Source organism: Nerophis lumbriciformis, linkage group LG32, assembly GCF_033978685.3.
Source record: "Nerophis lumbriciformis linkage group LG32, RoL_Nlum_v2.1, whole genome shotgun sequence".
NCBI lineage: Eukaryota > Metazoa > Chordata > Actinopteri > Syngnathiformes > Syngnathidae > Nerophis > Nerophis lumbriciformis.
This window is the reverse complement of record NC_084579.2, coordinates 7,136,248-7,163,196: the sequence shown is the minus strand read 5'-3', so window position 1 is coordinate 7,163,196 and position 26,949 is coordinate 7,136,248. Positions and strand designations below refer to the sequence as shown.

The 26,949-nt window shown below is 37.7% G+C and overlaps 1 protein-coding gene across 1 annotated transcript; it reads left to right on the top strand.

Moving 5' to 3' along the window:
- The first annotated feature begins 639 nt into the window (after positions 1–639).
- loxa (lysyl oxidase a) lies at positions 640–26,721 on the top strand. Its single transcript, XM_061926691.1, has 7 exons — positions 640–1,314; positions 9,872–9,980; positions 10,250–10,381; positions 20,370–20,526; positions 24,847–24,942; positions 25,002–25,117; positions 25,184–26,721. The coding sequence occupies exons 1-7, from the start codon at positions 723–725 to the stop codon at positions 25,188–25,190; spliced, it is 1,209 nt and encodes a 402-aa protein (XP_061782675.1). The 5' UTR covers positions 640–722; the 3' UTR covers positions 25,191–26,721.
- Positions 26,722–26,949: the final 228 nt, after the last annotated feature.

The following is a 26,949-nucleotide window of genomic DNA, read 5'->3' as shown; positions in this document are numbered from 1 at the left end:
CCGGTACTATATTAGTACTAATATAGTACCGGTATACCGGTACTATGTTTGACCGGTACTATATTAGTACTAATATAGTACCGGTATACCGGTACTATATTAGTACTAATATAGTACTAATATAGTACCGGTATACCGGTACTATATTAGTACTAATATATTAGTACTAATATATTAGTACTAATATAGTACCGGTATACCGGTACTATATTAGTACTAATATAGTACCGGTATACCGTACAACCCTATTTCAACGGTTTGTAGAGCTGAAAACACGGCAGGCATAGGGCATTTTTCTTCTAGAAAGGCTAAATGGCGCCTTTGAAGGACTCTAGGATTTACATTCTCATCAAATGTAAATCCTAGAGTCCTTCAAAGTTATGCGACGGTGACAGTTTGACTCTGGAACAGACTATTGCTGTTTTACTCATTGTATTTGCCATGGACTCTGACGGGGTAAAAGGTATAATGTGGGACTTATAAAGTTTGAAAGCCGACTAGAACTCCAGACGTTATCAAAGAGACGTCACGTCCTCAGCAGTTACATGAGCGCTCCTTGTGTAACTCGCCGTGATGCCAAATCCACGCAGCTCCTCCTCCTCCATCATCATCATCATCATCATCTGTAGGCTGCTGGCGTGGATCGAGCAATGTGACTTCCCTGACTGACATGCTGGATCTGTAACTCTCCCACAAAGACAAGTGCCAGTACGGTCACGACCATGGGATCACGCGCCGGCCGCACGCCACTTTACGCATACGCCTGCGTCTATTTATTGGTGGTCACCCTGCAAGGGGCGCGATGTCAGCGGACTAATAACAAGCCCAAAGCCGCCGCCCTCCGGCAGACTCTGCAGTGGTCGCACAACGGCAACGTCTTCAGCATCCTGACGCAGGGCGCGGAGTACCAGCCGCCCAGACGCCGGGGCGCGCCCCAGGAGCGCGTCCTGCAGCCGCGCCCGCTCATCACCGTCATCCACGACAACACCCGCCAGGAGCCGCAGTCACCTGCTGCCGCTCCCGGGCCGGCCGCCTCCGAGACGCTCCCGTCGGCGCTGCAGCGGCTGGTGCGCGGGCGAGAGCACCGCAAAGTCCAGCAGGAGGAGCCGGAACAGAGCCGGCAGAAGAATGACACCCGGGAGAAAGTCACCGTCAGCCCGCCTCTGGCCAGGGAGGACATGATGATGGGCGACGACCCCTACGACCCGTCCAAGTCCATAGACAGCGACAACCCGTACTACAACCACTATGACGTGTACGAGAGGCCCAGGTCCAGATCCAGACCCGGATATGGCACAAGGTACCATCAGTACGGTAAGAGTCAGGGCTCGGTTCTGTCAACTCCACTTTTTATTCCATCTTGCTTGTGTTGGAAGAGGAGTTTGCCAGATGGGAGATTAAAAACTGACATTTTTTATTTCATATAAACTAATCAGTACTTGATTCTAATATTCACATTTAAACGTCGGCTTTATGCTTGCATTCTTATATTTGGCCACCAGATGGCGCCACTTTTCCCCATTGCTTTTTTTTTTTTTTTTTTTTTTTAATATTTATAAATTGTTACATTTACAAACAGTTGAGAAAGAATAATCAAAATAATTACAAAAATTTGTAATCTGTATGTTTTCCCCCCCTGATTAAACATTCAAAATGCGTAATCAGATGCAATGTTTGATGGACTTGTTTGACTTATGTAACTTTTTTTTTTTTCAGCACTATTAAAACAGTGCAAAGAGTTTTTTTTTTTTTTTTTAATCTGACAATAGAAACAAACTAAGCAGGAAAATCCATGGAATAAGCAATACACATATTTTATGGAATCCTTGCCTTTGGAAAGGTTGACCCCCAAAAAAGAAGGGAGAAAAAAAATCTTATTTTAATTATTTTTTGTGTAATTTCTATGTCAATAACATTTAATCATCTCGTGATTTTATGAATTTGTTATCAATGTTTTAAGTGGTTCTTGGAACTTCTGGAACCCTAGGGTTCTTGGAACCTTAACCCGAGGAGAAGTTTGCCAAATGGGAGATTAAAAAGAGACATTTTGATTTCCACATAAACTAATCCAATACTTTATTCTAATATTCACATTTAAACGCCGGCTTTATGCTTGAATTCTTATATTTGGCCACCAGATGGCGCCACTTTTCCCCATTGCTTTTTTTTTTTTTTTTTTTTTTTTTTTAAATATTTATTAATTGCTACATTTACAAACAGTTGAGAAATAATAATCGAAATAATTACAAAAACAGAAAAAGAAAACAGCGCCAGAGGGTTTTAAACTCAAAATAACTCAAATAGAATGCAAAACTTTTCCCCATTGCTTCTTTTCCTGATTCATGCGTGATGACGTCAGTCATTCTGGGCCCCTTGAATCCTTCTCCACGCCCCCCCCCCCCCCTCACTGAAATATTAATATTGCATATCTGTATGTTTTTTCCCCCCTGATTAAACATTCGAAATGTGTAATCAGATGCAATAACATTGTAACATTGTTTATTTTTATTTTACAGCACCATTAAAACAGTGCTAAGAGTTTTTTTGGGTTTTTTTTAAATCTGACAATAGAAAAAAACTAAGCAGGAAAATCCATGGAATAAGCAATACAAAAAAAACAGTGGTTATGTAAACATCCTTGCCTTTGGAAAGGTTGACCCCCCCAAAAAGGAGGGGGGAAAAAAATCCTATTTTAAGTATTTTTTGTGTAATTTCTATGTCAATAACATTTAATCATCTCGTGATTTTATGAATGTGTTATCAATGTTTTAAGTGGTTCTTGGAACTTTTGGAACCCTAGGGTTCTTGGAACCTTAACCTGAGGAGAAGTTTGCCAAATGGGGGATTAAAAAGAGACACTTTACTTTCCACATAAACTAATCAGTACTTGATTCTAATATTCACATTTAAACGTCGGCTTTATGCTTGAATTCTTATATTTGGCCACTAGATGGCGCCACTTTTCCCCAATTTTTTTTTTTTAATATTTATAAATTGCTACATTTACAAACAGTTGAGAAATAATAATCAAAATAATTACAAAAACAGAAAAAGAAAACAGCGCCAGAGGATTTTAAACTCAAAATAACTCAAATAGAATGCAAAACTTTTCCCCATTGCTTCTTTTCCTGATTCATGCGTGATGACGTCAGTCATTCTGGGCCCCTTGAATCCTTCTCCATGGCCCCCCTCACTGAACTATTGATATTGCATATCTGTATGTTTCCCCCCCCCTGATTAAACATTCGAAACGTGTAATCAGATGCAATGTTTGATGGACTTGTTTGACTTATGTAACGTTGTTTTTATTTTTATTTTACAGCACTATTAAAACAGTGCTCAGAGGTTGTTTTTTTTGTTTTAAATCTGACAATAGAAAAAAACTAAGCAGGAAAATCCATGGAATAAGCAATACAAAAAAAACAGTGGTTATGTAAACATCCTTGCCTTTGGAAAGGTTAACCCCACCAAAAAAGGAGGGGGAAAAAAATCCTATTTTAATTATTTTTTGTGTAATTTCTATGTCAATAACATTTAATCATCTTGTGATTTTATGAATGTGTTATCAATGTTTTAAGTGGTTCTTGGAACTTTTGGAACCTTAACCCGAGGAGAAGTTTGCCAAATGGGAGATTAAAAAGAGACATTTTATTTTCCACATAAACTAATCCAATACTTTATTCTAATATTCACATTTAAACGTCGGCTTTATGCTTAAATTCTTATATTTGGCCACCAGATGGCGCCACTTTCCCCCATTGCTTCTTCTCCTGATTTATGCTTGATGACATCAGTCATTCTGGGCCCCTTAAACCCTTCTCCATGGCCCCCCTGACTGAAATATTAATATTCCATATCTGTATAAAGTTCTGATTACACATTTGAAAGGATGACAATCCTAAAAATAGATGCAATGTTTAATAAGTGCATTAGTAGTTTTTAGATGGACTTGTTTGACTAATGTAACATTGTTTATTTTTACAGCACTATTAAAACAGTGTTTTAAATCTTACAATAGAAATAAACTATGTAGTAAAATCCATGGAATAAACAATACACGTCTTTTATGGAATTTATTCATTTTTATTTATTTTGTTTATTTAATTTTATTTTATTTATTTATTTACCCCACACAAAAATAAAAAATAAATAAAAAACAGAGTTATGTCAACATCCTTGCCTTTGGAAAAAAAAAAAGGGGGGGGGGGGGGGGGAAATCATATTTGAAGTATTTTTTTTGTCATCCGGGTCTAATTTTTATGTCAATAACATTTAATCATCTCGTGATTTTATGAATTTGTTACCAATGTTTTAAGTGGTTCTTGGAACTTTTGGAACCCTAACCCTAGGAGGAGTTTGCCAGATGGGATATTAAAAAGAGACATTTTGATTTCACATAAACTAATCCAATACTTTATTCTATTATTCAAATTTAAACGTCGGTTTTAGGCTTAAAATCTTATATTTGTCCACCAGATGGCGCCACTTTTCCCCATTCAAAGCATGCAGAGACCTTGTTTGCCTTTTCCTGATTCATGCTTGATGACATCAGTGATTCTGGGCCCCTTGAATCCTTCTCCATGACCCCCCTGACTGTAATATTTATATTGCATATCTGTAGGTTTTTTTTCTTCCCTGATTACACATTTGAAAGGATGACAATCCTAAAAATAGATGCAATGTTTGATAAGTGCATTAGTAGTTTTTAGATGGACTTGTTTGACTTATGTAACATTGTTTATTTTTACAGCACTATTAAAACAGTGTTTTAAATCTTACAATACAAAAAAAAACATGCAGGAAAATCCATGCTGGAATAAGCAGTACTCATATTTTATGGAATGAAAGAAAAACAAATCATATTTGAAGTATTTTTAGTCCTCTGGGTCATCAAATTAGGGATATTTTGTCTAATTTCTATGTCAATAACATTTAATCATCTTGTGATTTTTTTAAATTTGTTATCAATGTTTTAAGTGGTTCTAAACCAGGTGTGTGGAATTTGTTTTCATTGAGGGCCACATGCCCTCAGAGGGCCGCGTGTAACAGTGAGTTAGAGAATATAAAAGTCTCATTATAGTATTGACTATGCATTTTGTTATTTGATTTGTGTACGTACAAATTGATGGATAACTTGCTTTGAAATCATAAGTCCAGGTGACAAGCACATATTTAAGTATTTATTGTTATTTTTTTACAAACTATAATACAGTATATAATAATAAGGGGTGGTAAAAACCCCTTATTACTACCTTGTGTGTATGTTTTAATGTTGTAAATGTGATGTTTTATGTGTTGTTTACTGTGTTTAATGTAACCTTGCTGCTGCCCTCTTGGCCAGGTCTCCCTTGAAAAAGAGATCTTTGATCTCAATGGGATTTTTTTATTTTTTTTTTTATTTACCTGGTTAAATAAAAGCTAAATAAATAAAAAAAATTAAAAATGTTTTTTTTTTAATCACACTTGAATCACGCCCTCTTGGCCAGGTCTCCCTTGAAAAAGAGATCTTTGATCTCAATGGGATTTTTTAATTTATTTATTATTTATTTTTTTACCTGGTTAAATAAAAGCTAAATAAAAAATTTTTTTAAAAATGTTTTTTTTTTTATCACATTTGAATCACGCCCTCTTGGCCAGGTCTCCCTTGAAAAAGAGATCTTTGATCTCAATGGGATATTTTATTTATTTATTTATTATTATTTTTTTTTACCTGGTTAAATAAAAGCTAAATTAAAAAAAAAAAATTAAAATGTTTTTTTTTAATCACATTTGAATCACGCCCTCTTGGCCAGGTCTCCCTTGAAAAAGAGATCTTTGATCTCAATGGGATTTTTTTTTTTTTTATTTATTTATTTTTTTTCCTGGTTAAATAAAAGCTAAATAAAAAATTTTTTTTTAAATGTTTTTTTTTTTTATCACATTTGAATCACGCCCTCTTGGCCAGGTCTCCCTTGAAAAAGAGATCTTTGATCTCAATGGGATTTTTTTATTTATTTATTTATTTTTTTTATTTTTTTACCTGGTTAAATAAAAGCTAAATAAAAAAAAAATTTTTAAATGTTTTTTTTTTTTTATCACATTTGAATCACGCCCTCTTGGCCAGGTATCCCTTGAAAAAGAGATCTTTGATCTCAATGGGATTTTTTTTTTTTTTTTTTTTTTTACCTGGTTAAATAAAAGCTAAATAAAAAAAAAAAAATTAAAAATGTTTTTTTTTAATCACATTTGAATCACGCCCTCTTGGCCAGGTCTCCCTTGAAAAAGAGATCTTTGATCTCAATGGGATTTTTTTTTTTTTTTTTTTTTTTACCTGGTTAAATAAAAGCTAAATAAAAAAAAAATTTAAAAATGTTTTTTTTTTTTATCACATTTGAATCACGCCCTCTTGGCCAGGTCTCCCTTGGAAAAGAGATCTTTGATCTCAATGGGATTTTTTTTTTTTTTTTTTTTTTACCTGGTTAAATAATAGCTAAATAAAAACATTTTGATTTTTTTTTTTTTTTTTTTTTTTTTTTACCTGGTTAAATAAAGGCTAAATTAAAAAAATTAAAAATGTTTTTTTTTTTATCACATTAGAATCACAATTTTTTTAGTAATTAAAAAAAAAATCTAAATAAATAAAGGCTAAATTAAAAAAATTTTAAAATGTTTTTTTTTTTTTTTATCACATTTGAATCACGCCCTCTTGGCCAGGTCTCCCTTGAAAAAGAGATCTTTGATCTCAATGGGATTTTTATTTTATTTATTTATTTATTTTTTTACCTGGTTAAATAAAGGCTAAATTAAAAACAATTTTAAAAATGTTTTTTTTATCACATTTGAATCACGATTTTTTTTAGTAATTTTCAAAAATCAAATTTTTTTTTTTGTGACGAATTAATAAAAAATAGAAACACTTTTTTAGGCTATCTCTATGCTTACTTGGTGCACGTATGTGTCATACGTCAGCACCCAAAAGGAGGTTTTGTAACCTGTAAGCTGTTTTGTCAAGGTGTTGTTGTTATTAGACCAAATAATACACTGCAAAAATCAGTTTGAATCAAGAATCGTGTTGAATAGAGTATCGATTATGAATCAAATCTTCACCCCCAAGAATCGGAATCGAACATATGAAATTTAAAAATGTTTTCTGTCAAAATGGAAACTTTCAGGTTCAAACACTGATGACATCTATTAAACAAGACAAGAAGCAAAGAATTAAACAGAGACAGACTTCAATTTGGACTCAATATTGAGGAGAGTCGTCTGTACACTGTACCCTTGTACCGTATCTCAGCACGCTCTGCCAAAAGATTGCACGCCTCCTTCTTTTATTTGACTTTCTGCGACCACCTGACCACAGCTGCTTCCAGAGGGAAGTGGGTCGTAAACAGCGTTGCCTTTGGTTACCGAACAGTTCAAAAGGAGAGTTCCATAAAATAGTTCAAAAAGAGTTCCATAAAATAGTTCAAAAAGAGTTGGTAAAATACTTCAAAAAGAGGTCGTCTGGAAATTGGGCAGATCCTTGGTTCTCTCCGCTTTGAAGTCCTTTGGTTAGAACAATATCTTTCTGTTGATTACTATACATGAGAGAAAACAGAAAACCCTTCATGTGGCTTTCCCCTTTACACAGTGGAGTTTTACGAGCCTTCTTCTTGGTAGGTTTCAAAGACAGCTCTCGTCTTCTCACCGGGCCCTCAAATGTAACACAACATTTTTTGTGATCATTTAGAAACAATTATTCTAACAGAAACAATGAAACATTGGGGTACTTTGGGCCTTGAGTTTGACACGAGTGACCTAAACAAAGCACAGGATTTGGAAACAAAAGTTTGAGAAGATGTATTGTATTGATGTTGTACTCATTTTATACCACACAGGCAGACACTAGATGGCAGTAGAAGCACATATTCATTGTTCAATTACAGTACTGGTTTAAAGAATTATAACTAACACTATTAATAATGAATTATAATTAAAGAAAAACCATCAGCAACGTCTCCCTTATTGTCCGCTGTCCTACCAAGCAAAAGGCTTGTAAAACTCCACTGTGTAGGATGGGGAGCGGCATGAGGGTGTCGGTTTCTTTGATGTATTGTAATCCACAGGAAGATTTTATCTTGGCCCCGAGATCTACAAAGCGGAGAGGAGGCAGGGCCTGACCTCCCTCCAGGCACCTTTTCTTTGAACTGTTTTACGACCTTTTCTTTGAACTGTTTTGTAACCAACGGCTGTTTACGACCCCCCCTCCCTTGGAAACAGCTGTTGCCATGTAATCAGGGAAAGTCCAAATAAAAGAGGAGGCGTACAATCTTTCATCAGAGCGTGGTGGGACACTGTGCAGGGGTACAGTGTCTACGCGTTTCTCCTCAATTGAGCTAAATTGAATTCTGTCTCTGTTTAATTCCTTGCTTCTTGTCTTGTTTAATAGATGTCATCAGTGTTTGAACTGCTGCCATACTTGCCAACCTTGAGACCTCCGATTTCGGGAGGTAGGGGGTGGGGGGTGGGGGCGGGGGCGTGGTCGGGGGTGGGGCGGGGGGCGTGGTTGGGGGACGTGGTTAAGATATATATATATATATATATATATATATATATATATATATATATATATATATATATATATATATATATATATAAGAAATACTTGACTTTCAGTGAATTCTAGCTATATATATATATATATATATATATATATATATATATATATATATATATATATATATATATATATATATATATATATATATATATATATATATATATATATATGTATGTGTGGGAAAAAATCACAAGACTATTTAATCTCTACAGGCCTGTTTCATGAGGGGTTCCCTCAATCATCAGGAGATTTTTTTTTATTTTTTTATTTTTTTAAATTAAAAAAAAAAAAAATAATAAATTAAAAATCTCCTGATGATTGAGGGAACCCCTCATGAAACAGGCCTGTAGAGATGAAATAGTCTTGTGATTTTTTTTCCCACACATACATATATTGCGCTCTACTACGGTATCGAGCACTATTTTTTGGATAACCTTATTAAGACATATATATATATATATATATATATATATATATATATATATATATATATATATATATATATATATATATATATATATATATATATATATATATATATATATATATATACATATATATATATAAATAAAATAAATACTTGAATTTCAGTGTTCATTTACAAACTACAGCTCACAAACACTTTAGAGTTAGGCTCCACCATCAGAATGTGTACTTAAACTTATAAAGATCACATGGATATTATTCAGTGAGTTGATTCACCAAAACTAACCTGTTATACAGGAGGAAAAAGCACACAGGACGTTTTCAATTGTTCACAGACTGGTCGCGCTCATCAGAATGACAAGTCACTTCCGGTCTGCAGGTGATAGCATTCAATTGGGAAACGCCCTACTGCCCCCTACTGACCAATGTGAATACTGATAAATGTGTAATGACAGCTCCAAAAACGAATTCAAACCGCAAAATAAAATAAATAAATCAACACAAAAATGTGACACATTATGGGTGGGTCACATATGCATGTACAGTAGATGGCAGTATTGTCCTGTTTAAAAGTGTCACAACATTGCTGTTTACGGCAGACGAACTGCTTTACGGTAGATACTGTTGTTGTGTGGTGTCAACACGTCACTCAGGTCCGCCTGAATTTCGGGAGAAAATTTGTCCCGGGAGGTTTTCGGGAGAGGCGCTGAATTTCGGGAGTCTTGGCAAGTATGACTGCTGCCAAAGTGTTAGAAACAGCTCAGCCACAAGCATAAACTGGATTCCGACAAAGCGGATATCCTTTTAAGTGCACGTTGTGATGTATTGTTGTATGTTTAAGGATATGAAACTTGTGTGTCGCAGGTCTTCCCGACCTGGTGCTTGACCCTTACTACATTCAGACGGCCGCTTACGTCCAGAGCATGTCGATGTACAACCTGAGATGTGCGGCCGAGGAGAACTGCTTGTCGAGGTGAGTTGTGGACACAAAAAGAATTCACAGTCCCATCATAAAGTGCTAAAATGAGCCGAATGCTGCCAGCAGTGATGGCCTCCACGGAACGTAAACACAGGAAAGAAGCCCGAATGGTAAACACATCATCGGACCCAAACAACATGTCTCCCTGTTCTTTTCCACCCGCCATTTAAGCTTTTTTCCGTTAGAGGACTGCACGTCCGCTGTAGGGGAAAAAAAAAAAAAAAAGGACAGAGTGTGACATCTTTTATTGTTTTGTTGTGCAGCTCAGCCTACTCGGCGCGGGACTACGACAGCCGCATGCTGCTGCGCTTCCCCCAGAGAGTCAAGAACCAGGGCACGGCCGACTTCCTCCCCACCAGGCCGCGCTACGCCTGGGAGTGGCACAGCTGTCACCAGTGGGTATATGAACACACCGCATCCACCATTTTATATGTCATACAGACTCGTGTCACCTTGGCAAAAAAAACTGTCATACAAGCATTATAACTTTGGATGCATTCATTTTCCAACACATTGCAAAAAAGTTGTCACAGGGGCATGTTCACCACTGTGTTACATGGCCTTTCCTTTTAACAACACTCAGTAAACGTTTGGGAACTGAGGAGACACATTTTTTTTAAGCTTCTCAGGTGGAATTCTTTCCCATTCTTGCTTGATGTACAGCTTAAGTTGTTCAACAGTCCGGGGGTCTCCGTTGTGGTACTTTAGGCTTCGTAATGCGCCACACATTTTCAATGGGAGACAGGTCTGGACTACAGGCAGGCCAGTCTAGGACCCGCACTCTTTTACTACGAAGCCACGCTGTTGTAACACGTGGCTTGGCATTGTCTTGCTGAAATAAGCAGGGGCGTCTATGATCAGAGGTGGGTAGTAACGCGCTACATTTACTCCGTTACATCTACTTGAGTAACTTTTGGGATAAATTGTACTTCTAAGAGTAGTTTTAATGCAACATACATTTACTTTTACTTGAGTATATTTATAGAGAAGAAACGCTACTTTTACTCCGCTACTTTTATCTACATTCAGCTCGCTACTCGCTACTAATTTTGATCGATCTGTTAATGCACGCTTTGTTTGTTTTGGTCTGTCAGACAGACCTTCATAGTGCCTGCGTTTCAACAAATACAGTCACTGGTGACGTTCACTCCGTTCCACCAATCAGATGCAGTCACTGGTGACGTTGGACCAATCAAACAGAGCCAGGCGGTCACATGACCTGACTTAAACAAGTTGAAAAACGTATTGGGGTGTTACCATTTAGTGGTCAATCGTACGGAATATGTACTGTACTGTGCAATCTACTAATAAAAGTTCCAATCAATCAATCAAAAGTGTGAAGGAAAAAAGACCCTTTTTTATTTCAACCGTACATCCCGTCAAAAGCCTAAAGACTGACTGCACAGTTCCTGTCTTCACAATAAAAGTGCCGCTCCATCGCGCCTGCGCTTTCAAAAGCCAAAAGCCAGCGCAAACAAGCTAGCAAGCTACGGAGTTTGCCGCCAATGTATTTCTTGTAAAGTGTATAAAAACGAATATGGAAGCTGGACAAATAAGAAGCCAAAAACCAACCACTTTCATGTGGTATTAGACAGAAAGGAGGAACTTTTTTTCTCCTCCATTTGAAAACGTGGACGTTATCAGCACTACTGTCTGATTACAATCAATGCAAGTCATCAGAATCAGGTAATACACCAACTTATATTCTTGTCAACATGAAAGAAAGGAATCTATATGTGTTAAACATGCATGTATATTCATTAAAACACCAGTAACATGTAAACAAAAACGGCAAAATAAATAAATATAAATTATATACTGTATATATAATAAATAAATGATAAATGGGTTATACTTGTATAGCGCTTTTCTACCTTCAAGGTACTCAAAGTATCAATGTATGTATATATACTGTATATGTGTATATATATATATATATATAAATGTGTGTGTGTGTGTGTGTGTATATATATATATATATATATATATATATATATATATATATATATATATATATATATATATATATATATATGTGTGTGTGTGTGTGTGTGTGTGTATATGTTACTCATCAGTTACTCAGTACTTGAGTAGTTTTTTCACAACATACTTTTTACTTTTACTCAAGTAAATATTTGGGTGACTACTCCTTACTTTTACTTGAGTAATAAATCTCTAAAGTAACAGTACTCTTACTTGAGTACAATTTCTGGCTACTCTACCCACCTCTGTCTATGATAACGTTGCGTGGATGGCAACATATGTTGCTCCAAAACCTGTATGTACCTTTCAGCATTAATGGCGCCTTCACAGATGTGTAAGTTACCCATGTCTTGGGCACTAATACACCCCCATACCATCACAGATGCTGCCTTTTACACTTTGCGCCTATAGCAATCCGGATGGTTCTTTTCCTCTTTGTTCCGGAGGACACGACGTCCACAGTTTCCAAAAACATATTTGAAATGTGGACTCGTTAGACAATAGAACACTTTTCCACTTTGCATCAGTCCATCTTAGATGAGCTCGGGCCCAGCGAAGCCGGCGGCGTTTCTGGGTGTTGTTGATAAATGGGCTTGGGCTTTGCATAGTAGAGTTTTAACTTGCTCTTACAGATGTAGCGACAAACTATAGTTACTGACAGTGGTTTTCTGAAGTGTTCCTGAGCCCATGTGGTGATATCCTTTACACACTGATGTCGCTTTTTGATGCAGTACCGCCTGAGGGATCGAAGGTCCGGACATTCAATGTTGGTTTTCTGTGTTACATGGCCTTTCCTTTTAACAACACTCAGTAAACGTTTGGGAACTGAGGAAACACATTTTTGAAGCTTCTCAGGTGGAATTCTTTCCCATTCTTGCTTGATGTACAGCTTAAGTTGTTCAACAGTCCGGGGGTCTCCGTATTTTAGGCTTCGTAATGCGCCACACATTTTCAATGGGAGACAGGTCTGGACTACAGGCAGGCCAGTCTAGTACCCGCACTCTTTTACTACAAAGCCATGCTGTTGTAACACGTGGCTTGGCATTGTCTTGCTGAAATAAGCAGGGGCGTCCATGGTAACGTTGCGTGGATGGCAACATATGTTGCTCCAAAAGCTGTATGTACCTTTCAGCATTAATGGTGCCTTCACAGATGTGTAAGTTACCCATGTCTTGGGCACTAATACACCCCCATGCCATCACACATGCTGGCTTTTCAACTTTGCGCCTATTATAATCCGGATGGTTCTTTTCCTCTTTGTTCCGGAGGACACGACGTCCACAGTTTCCAAAAACAATTTGAAATGTGGACTCGTCCGACCACAGAACACTTTTCCACTTTGTATCAGTCCATCTTAGATGAGCTCGGGCCCAGCGAAGCCGGCAGGCGTTTCTGGGTGTTGTTGATAAATGGCTTGGGCTTTGCATAGTAGAGTTTTAACTTGCTCTTACAGATGTAGCGACAAACTATAGTTACTGACAGTGGTTTTCTGAAGTGTTCCTGAGCCCATGTGGTGATATCCTTTACACACTGATGTCGCTTTTTGATGCAGTACCGCCTGAGGGATCGTTTTCAGCTTTGCTGCTTACGTGCAGTGAAATCTCCAGATTCTCTGAACTTTTTGATGACATTACAGACCGTAGATGGTAAATTCCTTGCAATAGCTGGTTGAGAAATGTTGTTCTTAAACTGTTCGACAATTTGCTCACGCATTTGTTGACAAAGTGGTGACCCTCGCCCCATCCTTGTTTGTGAATGACTGAGCATTTCATGGAAGCTGCTTTTATACCCAATCATGGCACCCGCCCGTTCCCAATTAGCCTGTTCACCTGTGGGATGTTCCAAATAAGTGTTTGACGAGCATTCCTCAACTTTTTCACTCTTTTTTTGCCACTTGTGCCAGCTTTTTTTTAAACATGTCACAGGCATCAAATTCCAAATGAGCTAATATTCGCAAAAAATAACAAAGTTTACCAGTTGGAACGTTAAATATCTTGTCTTTGCAGTCTATTCAATTGAATATAAGTTGAAAAGGATTTGCAAATCATTGTATTCTGTTTTTATTTACCATTTACACAACGTGACAACTTCACTGCTTTTGGGTTTTGTAAATCCCCCGCAACACGCCCACTAATAATGTGTGCAATTTTTCTCTTTTGCACACGTTGTTTAGCGACGTGAAGATTTAGTCGATCTTTGTATCAACATAAGAGCAGAGGCTTGTGATACTGAAATGTCGATACCGTTGATACCAGATCGTTATGCTCCAATATTGGTTCTTGAATGAAATATTGATACTTTTGATGCTTTAGTTCCGCGGTGTCCAAACTTTTTCCACCACCAGTGAAAAGTATGCAGGAGCCATGTTGATATTTTTTTATTGAAAAAAAATTCTGAAAACAGATATTGTGTCAGCTTTGTATTATTGGAGACTAAGTAGATTATTATTCATTAATTTTTAATAATTTTAATATAGTTTTTCCAATGTAAGAATAGAAAATAATAATAATAAGATTGTGTAACTGGTGTCAAAAGTTCTACTGTTACAAAAATACTAATGTTCAGTTACATATTTAACATTGTTTGTTATTGTTGTTGTCATTTTTCTAATGACAACAACAATAGTATTGTTTTATTTTTTAATGAACAAAACTTTGGTAATATTTTAAGTATATTTTATGAGACGTTCTAATATTTTAGATTAAGGGTGTCTAAATTTTTTTACTTAAAAAAAAAAGAAGCTAAAACCAAATATTATATATATATATATATATATATATATATATATATATATATATATATATATATATATATATATATATATATATCAACCGTAAAAATGTGAGGAAAACGAGCAAAAAAACGTAATGAAATGAGAAAAAGTGGAATTTTTTAAAACTATATATATATATATATATATATAAATATACAGTATATATATAAATAATATATATATACACAGTATATATATATATACAGTATATATATATATATATATATATATATATATATATATATATATATATATATATATATATATATATATACATATATATATATATATACTGTATATATATATTATTTATATATATACTGTATATATATATTATATATATATATATATATATATATATATATATATATATATATATATATATAGTTTTAAAAAATTCCACTTTTTCTCATTTCATTACGTTTTTTTGCTCGTTTTCCTCACATTTTTACGGTTGTTTTTATGTTCTTATTTGAAAACACACAACTTAGTAAGTCTGAGCAGACACATTAGGTACATTAGCTCAAAGCATCCGTATCGTATTGGTATCGCCGATATCAGGCTGAATTTTACCCGGTATCGGGTCGGGAAGATCACATCTCGAGCAGCAGAAAAGCTTAATTAGAGGCTGTGCTATAATTGCTACGTTAGCTTGCTAGCATACGAACATTAAAGTGCTAACTGTTTGAGCAAATTTTGCAACCGTTTATCCTAACAGTGTGTGACACTTGTTTACTGTTACATTAAAGTGCTAACTTTTTTTTAGCTGATTTTACCCTTTTTTTCTCTAATTACCCAGCCGTACACCTTAGAGTCATATAACTTGGTATGTGACACAAGCTAACTGTTAGCATGCTAACGTTAACTTTCTAACATTAGCATGCTAATGTTAGCATGCTAGCGAGCTAACTTAACCAGGCTAACTTTTTCATCTAATTTTACTATTTTTTTCTATTTTTTTCGCAGCCATACACCTTACAGTCATGTAACTTGTTATATGAAACATGCAAACTAGCATGCTAACATTAGCATGCTAACTTTTTAAGCTAATTTTAAACTTTTTTCTCGAGTTCCCCAGCCAAACACTTTAGAGTCATATAACTTGGTATGTGACACAAGCTAACTGTTAGCATGCTAACATTAGCTTTCTAGCATGCTAACATTACCATGCTAACTTTTTGAGCTAGTTTTGCAACCGTTTACCCCAGAGTCATATAACTTGGTACGTGACACTTGTTAACTGTTAGCGTGCAAACTTGAGCATGTTAGCAAGCTAACTCAAGCATGCTAACTTTTTCATCTAATTTGACAAATTTGTTCTATTTTTCCATACCTATACACCTTAAAGTCATATAACTTGTTATATGAAACAGGCAAACTGCTAGCATGCTAACATTAGCATGCTAACATTAAAATGCTAACTTTTTTAGCTAATTTTAAACTTTTTTTCTCTATTTCCCCAGCCAAACACCTTAGAGTCATATAACTTGGCATGTGACACAAGCTAACTGTTAGCATGCTAACGTTAGCTTTCTCGCATGCTAACATTACCATGCTAACTTTTTGAGCTAGTTTTGCAACCGTTTACCCCAGAGTCATATAACTTGGTACGTGACACTTGTTAACTGTTAGCGTGCAAACTTGAGCATGCTAGCAAGCTAACTCAAGCATGCTAACTTTTTCATCTAATTTGACAAATTTGTTCTATTTTTCCACACCTATACACTTTAGAGTCATATAACTTGTTATATGAAACAGGCAAACTGTTAGCATGCTAACATTAAAATGCTAACTTTTTTAGCTAATTTTAAACTTTTTTCTCTAGATCCCCAGCCATACACCTTAGAGTCATATAACTTGGTATGTGACACAAGCTAACTGTTAGCATGCTAACATTACTCTGCTAACATTTTGAGCTAGTTTTGCAACCGTTTACCCCAGAATCATATAACTTGGTACGTGACACTTGTTAACTGTTAGCGTGCAAACTTGAGCATGTTAGCAAGCTAACTCAAGCATGCTAACTTTTTCATCTAATTTTACAAATTTGTTCTATTTTTCCACACCTATACACCTTAGAGTCATATAACTTGCTATATGAAACAGGCAAACTGTTAGCATGCTAACATTAGCATGCTAACATTAAAATGCTAACTTTTTAAGCTAATTTTAAACCTTTTTCTCTAGATCCCCAGCCATACACCTTAGAGTCATAAAATTTGGTATGTGACACAAGCTAACTGTTAGCATGCTAACGTTAGCTTGCCAGCATGCTAACATTACTCTGCTAACTTTTTGAGCTAGTTTTGCAACCGTTTATCCCAGAGTCATGTAACTTGGTACGTGACACTTGCTGACTGTTAGCATGCAAACTTTAGCATGCTAGCAAGCTAACTCAAGCATGCTAACTTTTTCATCTAACTTTACAAATTTGTTCTATTTTTCCACACCTATACACCTTAAAGTCATATAACTTGCTATATGAAACAGGCAAACTGTTAGCATGCTAACATTAGCATGCTAACATTAAAATGCTAACTTTTTTTAGCTAATTTTAAACTTTTTTCTCTAGATCCCCAGCCATACACCTTAGAGTCATATAACTTGGTACGTGACACAAGCTAACTGTTAGCATGCTAATGTTAGCTTTCTAGCATGCTAACATTACCATGCTAACTTTTTTAGCTAGTTTTGCAACCGTTTACCCCAGAGTCATATAACTTGGTACGTGACACTTGTTAACTGTTAGCGTGCAAACTTGAGCATGTTAGCAAGCTAACTCAACCATGCTAACTTTTTCATCTAATTTTACAAATGTGTTCTATTTTTCCACACCTATACACCTTAAAGTCATATAACTTGTTATATGAAACAGGCAAACGTGACACTTGCTGACTGTTAGCATGCAAAGTTTAGCATGCTAGCAAGCTAACTTAAGCATGCTAACTTTTTCATGTAATTTAAAAAAAAACATTATCTTTTTCACCAGCCAGTATGAAACATGCTAACTGTTAGCATGCTAACGTTAGCAAAGATGCTAAATGTTAGCATTTTCATGTGAACACGCTAACATTTTAGGCTAGCTCTGTAGCTCATTTTGTACAGTTACACCTAAAACTCACAGATTCGGAACTCTTCAAAGCCCATCAAAATTTACGCGGGAATTTTCTCGTTGCTAATTACTGCTCTATTGCCTCATGCATATACACAAAAATAGAAATAGACATAAAGTTTGTCTCCATCTTTCACAGCCAGGTTCTTTCCAACTCTGCAAAGAGTGCTGAACTTTGCCTGACCTGCTGCGAGTGCTCTTTTTTGACGGATGCTGTAAAACAAGCGCCGATAATGAGCTCTTTCCTTCATGGAAAAAAGTCGGCCATTTCGCAGAACCGACCTCATGCCATAGATATGTGACGCTGGACCAGACGGGAGTAAATATAGCCACACAGTTGCTAACTCAGCAAAAAAAAGGGGATTTTATCCCCTGAAGAGCAGGGAAACCTGCAAAACAGGCTTGTAGGGATGAAATGGCCTCTTGTGTTTTTTTTCTGACCTAACATATATATTTATACATAGATAAATAGATAGATAGATATACCGGCCCCCAGGTACAATTTTTTTCTCTAAATTTGGCCCCTTGAGTCATAATAATTGCCTAGGCCTGATCTAGTGGCACACCAAAATAATCACTTGATTAAAGTACAGTGTTTTATTTTCCTATACTCAAACACAGTGTGGCTGTTCAAACTGTGTGTAATTGTCAGGTTCAAACACTGATGACATCTATTAAACAAGACAAGAAGCAAGGAATTAAACAGAGACAGAATTCAATTTAGCTCAATTGAGGAGAAACGCGTAGACACTGTACCTATTTGGACTTTCCCTGATTACATGGCAACAGCTGTTTCTAAAGGGAGGGGGGGTCGTAAACAGCCGTCGCCTTTGGTTACAAAACAGTTCAAAGAAAAGGTGCCTGGAGGAGGGGTCAGGTCCTGCTTCCTCTCCGCTTTGTAGATCTCGGGTCAAGACAAAATCTTCCCGTGGATTACAATACATCAAAGAAACCGACACCTTCATGTCGCTTCCCATCCTACACAGTGGAGTTTTACACCCTTTTGATTGGTAAGATCAAAGACAGCTTTTGTCTGCTCGCCGGGAACTCATGGAAACACAACGTTTTGTGATAACTTAGATACAATTATTCTGACAGATATACCGGCCCCCAGATAAAAATTTTTCTCTAAATTTGGCCCCTTGAGTCAAAATAATTGTCCAGGCTTGATCTAGTGGCACACCAAAAATAATCACTTGATTAAAGTAGTGTTTTATTTTCCTATACTCAAACACAGTGTGACTGTTCAAACTGTGTGTAATTGTCAGGTTCAAACGCTGATGACATCTATTAAACAAGACAAGAAGCAAGGAATTAAACAGAGACAGAATTAAATTTGGCTCAATGATGAGAAATGCGTAGACTCTTGTACAGTCTTCCACCACGCTCTGACGAAAGATTGTACGCCTCCTCTTTTATTTGGACTTTCCCTGATTACCTGGCAACAGCTGTTTCTAAAGGGAGGGGGGTCGTAAACAGCCGTCGCCTTTGGTTACAAAACAGTTCAAAGAAAAGGTGCCTGGAGGGGTGGGGGGTCAGGTCCTGCTTTCTCTCCGCTTTGTAGATCTCGGGTCAAGACAAAATCTTCCCGTGGATTACAACACATCAAAGAAACCGACACCTTCATGTCGCTTCCCATCCTACACAGTGGAGTTTTACACCCTTTTGATTGGTAAGATCAAAGACAGCTTTCGTCTGCTCGCCGGGAACTCATGGAAACACAAAGTTTTGTGATAACTTAGATACAATTATTCTGACAGATATACCGGCCCCCAGATAATACTTTTTTCTCTAAATTTGGCCCCTTGAGTCAAAATAATTGTCCAGGCCTGATCTAGTGGCACACCAAAAATAATCACTTGATTAAAGTACAGTGTTTTATTTTCCTATACTCAAACACAGTGTGACTGTTCAAACTGTGTGTAATTGTCAGATTCAAACACTGATGACATCTATTAAACAAGACAAGAAGCAAGGAATTAAACAGAGACAGAATTCAATTTAGCTCAATGAGGAGAAATGTGTAGACCTGTACTCTTGTACAGCCTTCCACCACGAAAGATTGTAGGCCTCCTCTTTTATTTGGACTTTCCCTGATTACATGGCAACAGCTGTTTCTAAAGGGAGGGGGGTCGTAAACAGCCGTCGCCTTTGGTTACAAAACAGTTCAAAGAAAAGGTGCCTGGAGGGGGGGTCAGGTCCTGCTTCCTCTCCGCTTTGTAGATCTCGGGTCAAGACAAAATCTTCCCGTGGATTACAATACATCAAAGAAACCGACACCTTCATGTCGCTTCCCATCCTACACAGTGGAGTTTTGTCTTGTTTTTAATGAATACTTAGGCTTACTACGCTACTGTATTTTAATGTTGGTCATTATGGTGGCACTGATTGTTCTCTGGGGTGGTACCTGGTGGGAAAGGTTTGAGAACCAGTGGTGTACATGTGGTGGGCAGCACATTAAGGAAGGCCACACCAGTGAGGAGAGAGAGTGACTGTCCTTCGTCGTCCCTCACAGGCACTTTCACAGCATGGATGAGTTCAGTCGCTACGAGCTGCTGGACACGGCCACGCATCACCCGGTGGCCGAGGGACACAAAGTCAGCTTCTGCCTGGAGGACACGTCCTGCGACTACGGCTACTACAGACGCTACGCCTGCACCTCGCACTCACAGGTGCTGTAAGAACACACCCACACAGCACTTGTCTTCTTCACCGTACCAACTTTTGTGCCTAATTCTGCTAAGTAACAATGATTTGCACCTCTATCCAGATTTGCACCAAATGTAAATGCTGTCCTACTTAGCTCACAAGCCTTCCCTCCACAAAGTTTAGCGGAAATCAGCTCATTTGTTTTTATGTCATCTTGCCGGAAAACTAAAATATCTTGGACTAAACCTTTATCCGGATCTGCACCGAAATTGGAGGGTTTCCCTTCACAGTTTCACAGAAAAGAGTGTTTGTGGTTTTTTTTTTGCATGATCCTGCTCAGTCACATAAAAAAGTGCTTTAAAAAGTAAATCAAACCCAACTTTATTTATATAGCACTTTTCATGCACAGGCAAGTGGGAGGCAGAAAGTGCTGTACTAAAAAACAAAAATAATAGAAGAAGAGAAGAAAACACACACACACGCATACATACATACATACATACATACATACATACATACATACATACATACATACATACATACATACATACATACACACATACACACATACATACATACATACATACATACATACATACATACATACAGTACTATTGACAATAACAAAGCAAAAACCAAACATGGCACTGAGGACTTGAGGTAAAACACCACCTTTGAGGTGTCCACATTGGAGGATATATACAGGTAAAAGCCAGTAAATTAGAATATTTTGAAAAACTTGATTTATTTCAGTAATTGCATTCAAAAGGTGTAACTTGTACATTATATTTATTCATTGCACACAGACTGATGCATTCAAATGTTTATTTCATTTAATTTTGATGATTTGAAGTGGCAACAAATGAAAATCCAAAATTCCGTGTGTCACAAAATTAGAATATTACTTAAGGCTAATACAAAAAAGGGATTTTTAGAAATGTTGGCCAACTGAAAAGTATGAAAATGAAAAATATGAGCATGTACAATACTCAATACTTGGTTGGAGCTCCTTTTGCCTCAATTACTGCGTTAATGCGGCGTGGCATGGAGTCGATGAGTTTCTGGCACTGCTCAGGTGTTATGAGAGCCCAGGTTGCTCTGATAGTGGCCTTCAACTCTTCTGCGTTTTTGGGTCTGGCATTCTGCATCTTCCTTTTCACAATACCCCACAGATTTTCTATGGGGCTAAGGTCAGGGGAGTTGGCGGGCCAATTTAGAACAGAAATACCATGGTCCGTAAACCAGGCACGGGTAGATTTTGCGCTGTGTGCAGGCGCCAAGTCCTGTTGGAACTTGAAATCTCCATCTCCATAGAGCAGGTCAGCAGCAGGAAGCATGAAGTGCTCTAAAACTTGCTGGTAGACGGCTGCGTTGACCCTGGATCTCAGGAAACAGAGTGGACCGACACCAGCAGATGACATGGCACCCCAAACCATCACTGATGGTGGAAACTTTACACTAGACTTCAGGCAACGTGGATCCTGTGCCTCTCCTGTCTTCCTCCAGACTCTGGGACCTCGATTTCCAAAGGAAATGCAAAATTTGCTTTCGTCAGAAAACATGACTTTGGACCACTCAGCAGCAGTCCAGCTGGTGTCGGTCCACTCTGTTTCCTGAGATCCAGGGTCAACGCAGCCGTCTACCAGCAAGTTTTAGAGCACTCCATGCTTCCTGGATTTTCATTTGTTGCCACTTCAAATCATCAAAATTAAATGAAATAAACATTTGAATGCATCAGTCTGTGTGCAATGAATAAATATAATGTACAAGTTACACCTTTTGAATGCAATTACTGAAATAAATCAAGTTTTTCAAAATATTCTAATTTACTGGCTTTTACCTGTATATATATATATATATACACATATATTGTATATATCTACACACACACACATATATATATATATACACATATATATATATATATATATATATATTAGAGATGCGCGGATAGGCAATTATTTCATCCGCAACCGCATCAGAAAGTCGTCAACCATCCGCAATCCACCCGATCTAACATTTGATCAGAACCGCATCCGCCCGCACCCGCCCGTTGTTATATATCTAATATAGACGATGCAAGGCATTAGTGAGGTTATAAAGCTTTTGCCTGTTAAAGAAAGGAGACTGATCCAATGCAGCACAGACATTTGCGTGCCACGCTGTCACGACCCAGACGCACACCAGTGCGCAATCATATGGGAGCCGCGCTGAGCGCACCTCCAAGCGCGTCTCGCTGCCGGCGACGGCCAGGTATGGGCCCGACGCTCCAGCGCCATCCATTTTCAGAGCTAGTTGATTCGGCAGGTGGGTTGTTACACACTCCTTAGCGGGTTCCGACTTCCATGGCCACCGTCCTGCTGTCTATATCAACCAGGGTGAGCCCCACCCCTTTCGTGAGCGCACTGCGCGCGGAGTGACCCCTGTTACGCGCCCCCGGCAACAGGGGTGGCGGGCAGGTAAGCTGCGCGGGCGGAGCGCGCGGAGTGACCCCTGTTACGAGCCCCCGGCCACGGGGGTGGCGGGCAGGTAAGCTGCTTACCTGCTGCGCGTGACGCCGGCCGCGGCGAAGGCGGACGAGGCGGGGTGTCGGTGCGGTGGGCGCGGTGGTGACCCTGGACGTGCGTCAAGCCCTTCTCGCGGATCGCCTCAGCTACGGCTCCCGGTGGGGCCCTCTCGGGGGAAGGGGCCTCGGTCCCGGACCCCGGCGAGGCGTCCCTTCTCCGCTCCGTAAAAGTGTCCATCTCTTTTTTTTTTTTTCTTCTGTTGTGGCATATGCTGCAGGTGCCTGCTCGTTTTTCGTATGTGGGTAACAACATTTAACTATGTATATATATTTCCGAATTGGTTTAACTGCCACCCGCCTGAATCTATTTAAAATCTAATTTTTTTTTATTTCAACCACCCGACCCGACCCGACCCGCGGATAAAATCTAATTTTTTTTAATTTCATCCGCCCGATCCGCGGATAATCCGCGGACTCCGCGGTTGTGCCCGCAAACCGCGCATCTCTAATATATATCTACACACACACACACACACACACACACACATATATATATATATATATATATATATATATATATATATATATATATATATATATATATATATATATATATATATATATATATATATATATATATATATATATATATGTGTGTGTGTGTGTGTGTATATATATATATATATATATATATATATATATTTATATATGCAAATATATATTGCTTGCCGTGCTAGCGAGGTCCTTTGTCCCTGAATTGCTCACACACTCCGGCAGATTCAATGGGGGTCTGGCGGCAGATTTCTTTGACTTTATCGTTGGAAATGCATCTGCTTTGAGTGTCGCAGGATATCCACACATTCTTGCCATCTCTGTCGTAGCATAGCTTTCGTCGGTAAAGTGTGCGGAACAAACGTCCAATTTCTTGCCACTTTGGCATCTTTGGGCCACTGGTGCAACTTGAATCCGTCCCTGTTCGTGTTGTTACACCCTCCGACAACACACCGACGAGGCACGATGTCTCCAAGGTACAGAAAACAGTCGAAAAAAACGGAAAATAACAGAGCTGATTTGACTCGGTGTTTGAGAAAATGGTGGATTGCTTCCCGAGAGCGAATATTAGAAAGGCGTTTAATTCGCCAAAATTCACCCATTTAGAGTTCGGAAATCGGTTAAAAAAATATATGGTCTTTTTTCTGCAACATCAAGGTATATATTGACGCTTACATAGGTCTGGTGATAATGTTCCCCTTTAAATCTGCTGCTATAAAAACATTTGTTATTGCTTTAGCCCTGTCTGACTCGCCGAGGAGAGGCTGCTTGAATGCTGTGTTTGCACCACGCTCGTCTTTCTCGTCGTTGAAGCGATGTTCACTTGGGGGTGGTGACGCTTCAAATGGGTTAGCATGTTTGACGTGTTGGCAGAAGCAGCTGCTGAACAATGTCGGCAAACCGCCGTCCTCCACTGTTGTATCGCACCGCGAAGCCCAAATGTTCGGGAGATCTTAACGAGGCAGGAGGGTCTTCCAGCTCTGGCTTTTGCATGTTGTAGTAGCCCGGTCGTGTGTCGTGCATCAGTGTGCATTGTTTACACAACGTGCGCTACGCTACTTAATATGTCCGTGTGGAAACTCGTTCGGTGCACCTCCAAACCGAACCGAAACCCCCGTACCGAAACAGTTCAATTTAAATACACGTACCGTTACACCCTGAATAATCACTAAATTGGCACTATGAGCAAAAGTGTATTGTTGTTTACCTTTACCCTGACCTGCACCAAATTACCTTAGCATTTTTTTTTTTTCGTTCACGCGAATGTTTGTGCCACTGAGTGCAGGGCCTGAGTCCGGGATGTTACGACACCTACAACGCGGACATCGACTGCCAGTGGATCGACATCACGGACGTCAAACCGGGGAATTACATCCTCAAGGTGAGCCGCGTGGATCTGTGGACGTCTCCCTGGCCCACTCAAGCCTGGTCTGTCCACAGATCAGCGTGAACCCCTTCTACCAGGTGCCGGAGGAGGACTACAGCAACAACAACGTGCGCTGTGACGTCCGCTACACGGGGAACTACGCATACCTGTCCGGTTGTCACGTGTCGACGTGAGTAACGTGTTGCCTTCAAGGACCCTCGTCAACCATCGCTTCATCTGTTTTGTTTGTCGGCAGGTATTAATGGAGGATGATTGGCAGCTGTGTGACTGACACTGAGGAGGACTGCATATGGAAGTCTTTACAAGTAGAAATGTTTGTTCAGTTTAGACGTGACTAGAATCTGACTGTTGTCTCTGCATGCTGTGTTCCTTCTTTGTGTGAAAGCCTTTGATTTGCCTTTTATTATTTCTCTTTCCCTTTAAAGCATCCCAAATCATAAAAAGCTTTAAAATTGTTTTGGAATGTAAAAAAAAAAGAAACATTTAGCCTTTTTTTTTTTTTTTTAAATCACTGTCAATGTGACAGTCTAGTGCACAGGTGTCAAACTCAAGGCCCGGGGGCCAAATGTGGCCCACCACTTCATTTTATTTGGCCCTGGAAATAATATTTATCAATAAAGTACTGTAACTTTTCTTACTAAATGTATTATTTCTATCTATTTTGGGAGAAGAACTACATGTACTCCAATTATGTTAACTTAAATATTGTCTAATTATGCAAAAATGTATTATCAAACATTCAAAGCATGTTTTAGATAGAAATTAATACTAATAATAATAATTTCAAAGCAAGTTATCCATCAAATTGTGCAATGTAAAAGTAGCAATAGATTTCATGGTCAAATTGTGACATTTACTGTGGGTTTTACAGCATTTTTCTCTAAATGAAAACAACTTTTTTTACTGTAATAAACGGTGGTGCCATTTTGGCATTTATGGTAATACACCGAAAAATCTACAGTTGTTGATTTGCAGTAAAAAAAATATTTTTTTTTAAACCGGCAGCTCAGGTGCCAAAATTTTAAATTATGTAAACTTAAATATTGTCTAATTATGCAAAAATACATTATCAAACATTCAAAGCATGATTTAAATGGAAATAAATGCTAATAATAATGATTTGAAAGCAAGTTATCCATCAAATTGTGCAATGTAAAAGTAGCAATAGATTTCATGGTCAAATTGTGACATTTACTGTGGTTTTTACAGCATTTTTCTCTAAATGAAAACAACTTTTTTTACTGTAATAAAATGTGGTGCCGTTTTGGCATTTACAGTAATACACCGAATAATCTATAGTTGTTGATTTGCAGTTAAAAACATTTTTTTAAAAAAAGGCAGCTCAGGTGCCTAAATTTTACTGTAAAATTGCAGGTTTTTTAATTTACATTAAAATAACATATGTAAATTTTACAATAAAATTCTGGCAACTGAGCTGCCTTTTTTTTTTTAATTTACCATAAAAACAATAGTACTGTTTTTCCATTTACAGTAATATACTTGAGATGAAATGATTATAACTTTCCTTTTTTTTTTTTTACATTTTAGTTTTTTTGAAATCTACTAATAAAATGCATAAAAAAAATAGTGTAATAGTATTCACTGCCAGAAGCGGCCCTCGGGGGCCAAACATAACTGCGATGTGGTCCTCAGTGAAAACGACTTTGACACCTCTGGTCTAGTGAGTCTTACTTGTTTAAGTGTTATTTAGTAGTGGGTTTGGAACGTGTTTTAGTATGTATCTTATTTGGAATAAAAGATGGTGATACTGTATTATTTGCGAGAAATATTCATTTGAATTGACTTCCCTGCCTTTGCAATTTGTCTCCCTCTATTTTTACCCACTATACTTTTTCCCCTTCATTTTTTTTACAAGGTACTTGTGATCTTAAGAATGCAGATAAACCAGGTTGGAGCGTGAGGTAAAAAAGGGGAATTTATTAATAAAACAAACAAAAGGGGAAGTACTCAAAACAAAATGCAAAACACTTATGGGAAATG

Coding starts and splice junctions, on each gene's coding strand:
- loxa (XM_061926691.1), top strand. CDS start 723: ATGGGATCACGCGCCGGCCGCACGCCACTTTACGCATACGCCTGCGTC. Junction 1,315..9,871: donor CACAAGGTACCATCAGTACG/GTAAGAGTCAGG, acceptor TGTGTGTCGCAG/GTCTTCCCGACCTGGTGCTT. Junction 10,382..20,369: donor GAGTGGCACAGCTGTCACCA/GTGGGTATATGA, acceptor CGTCCCTCACAG/GCACTTTCACAGCATGGATG.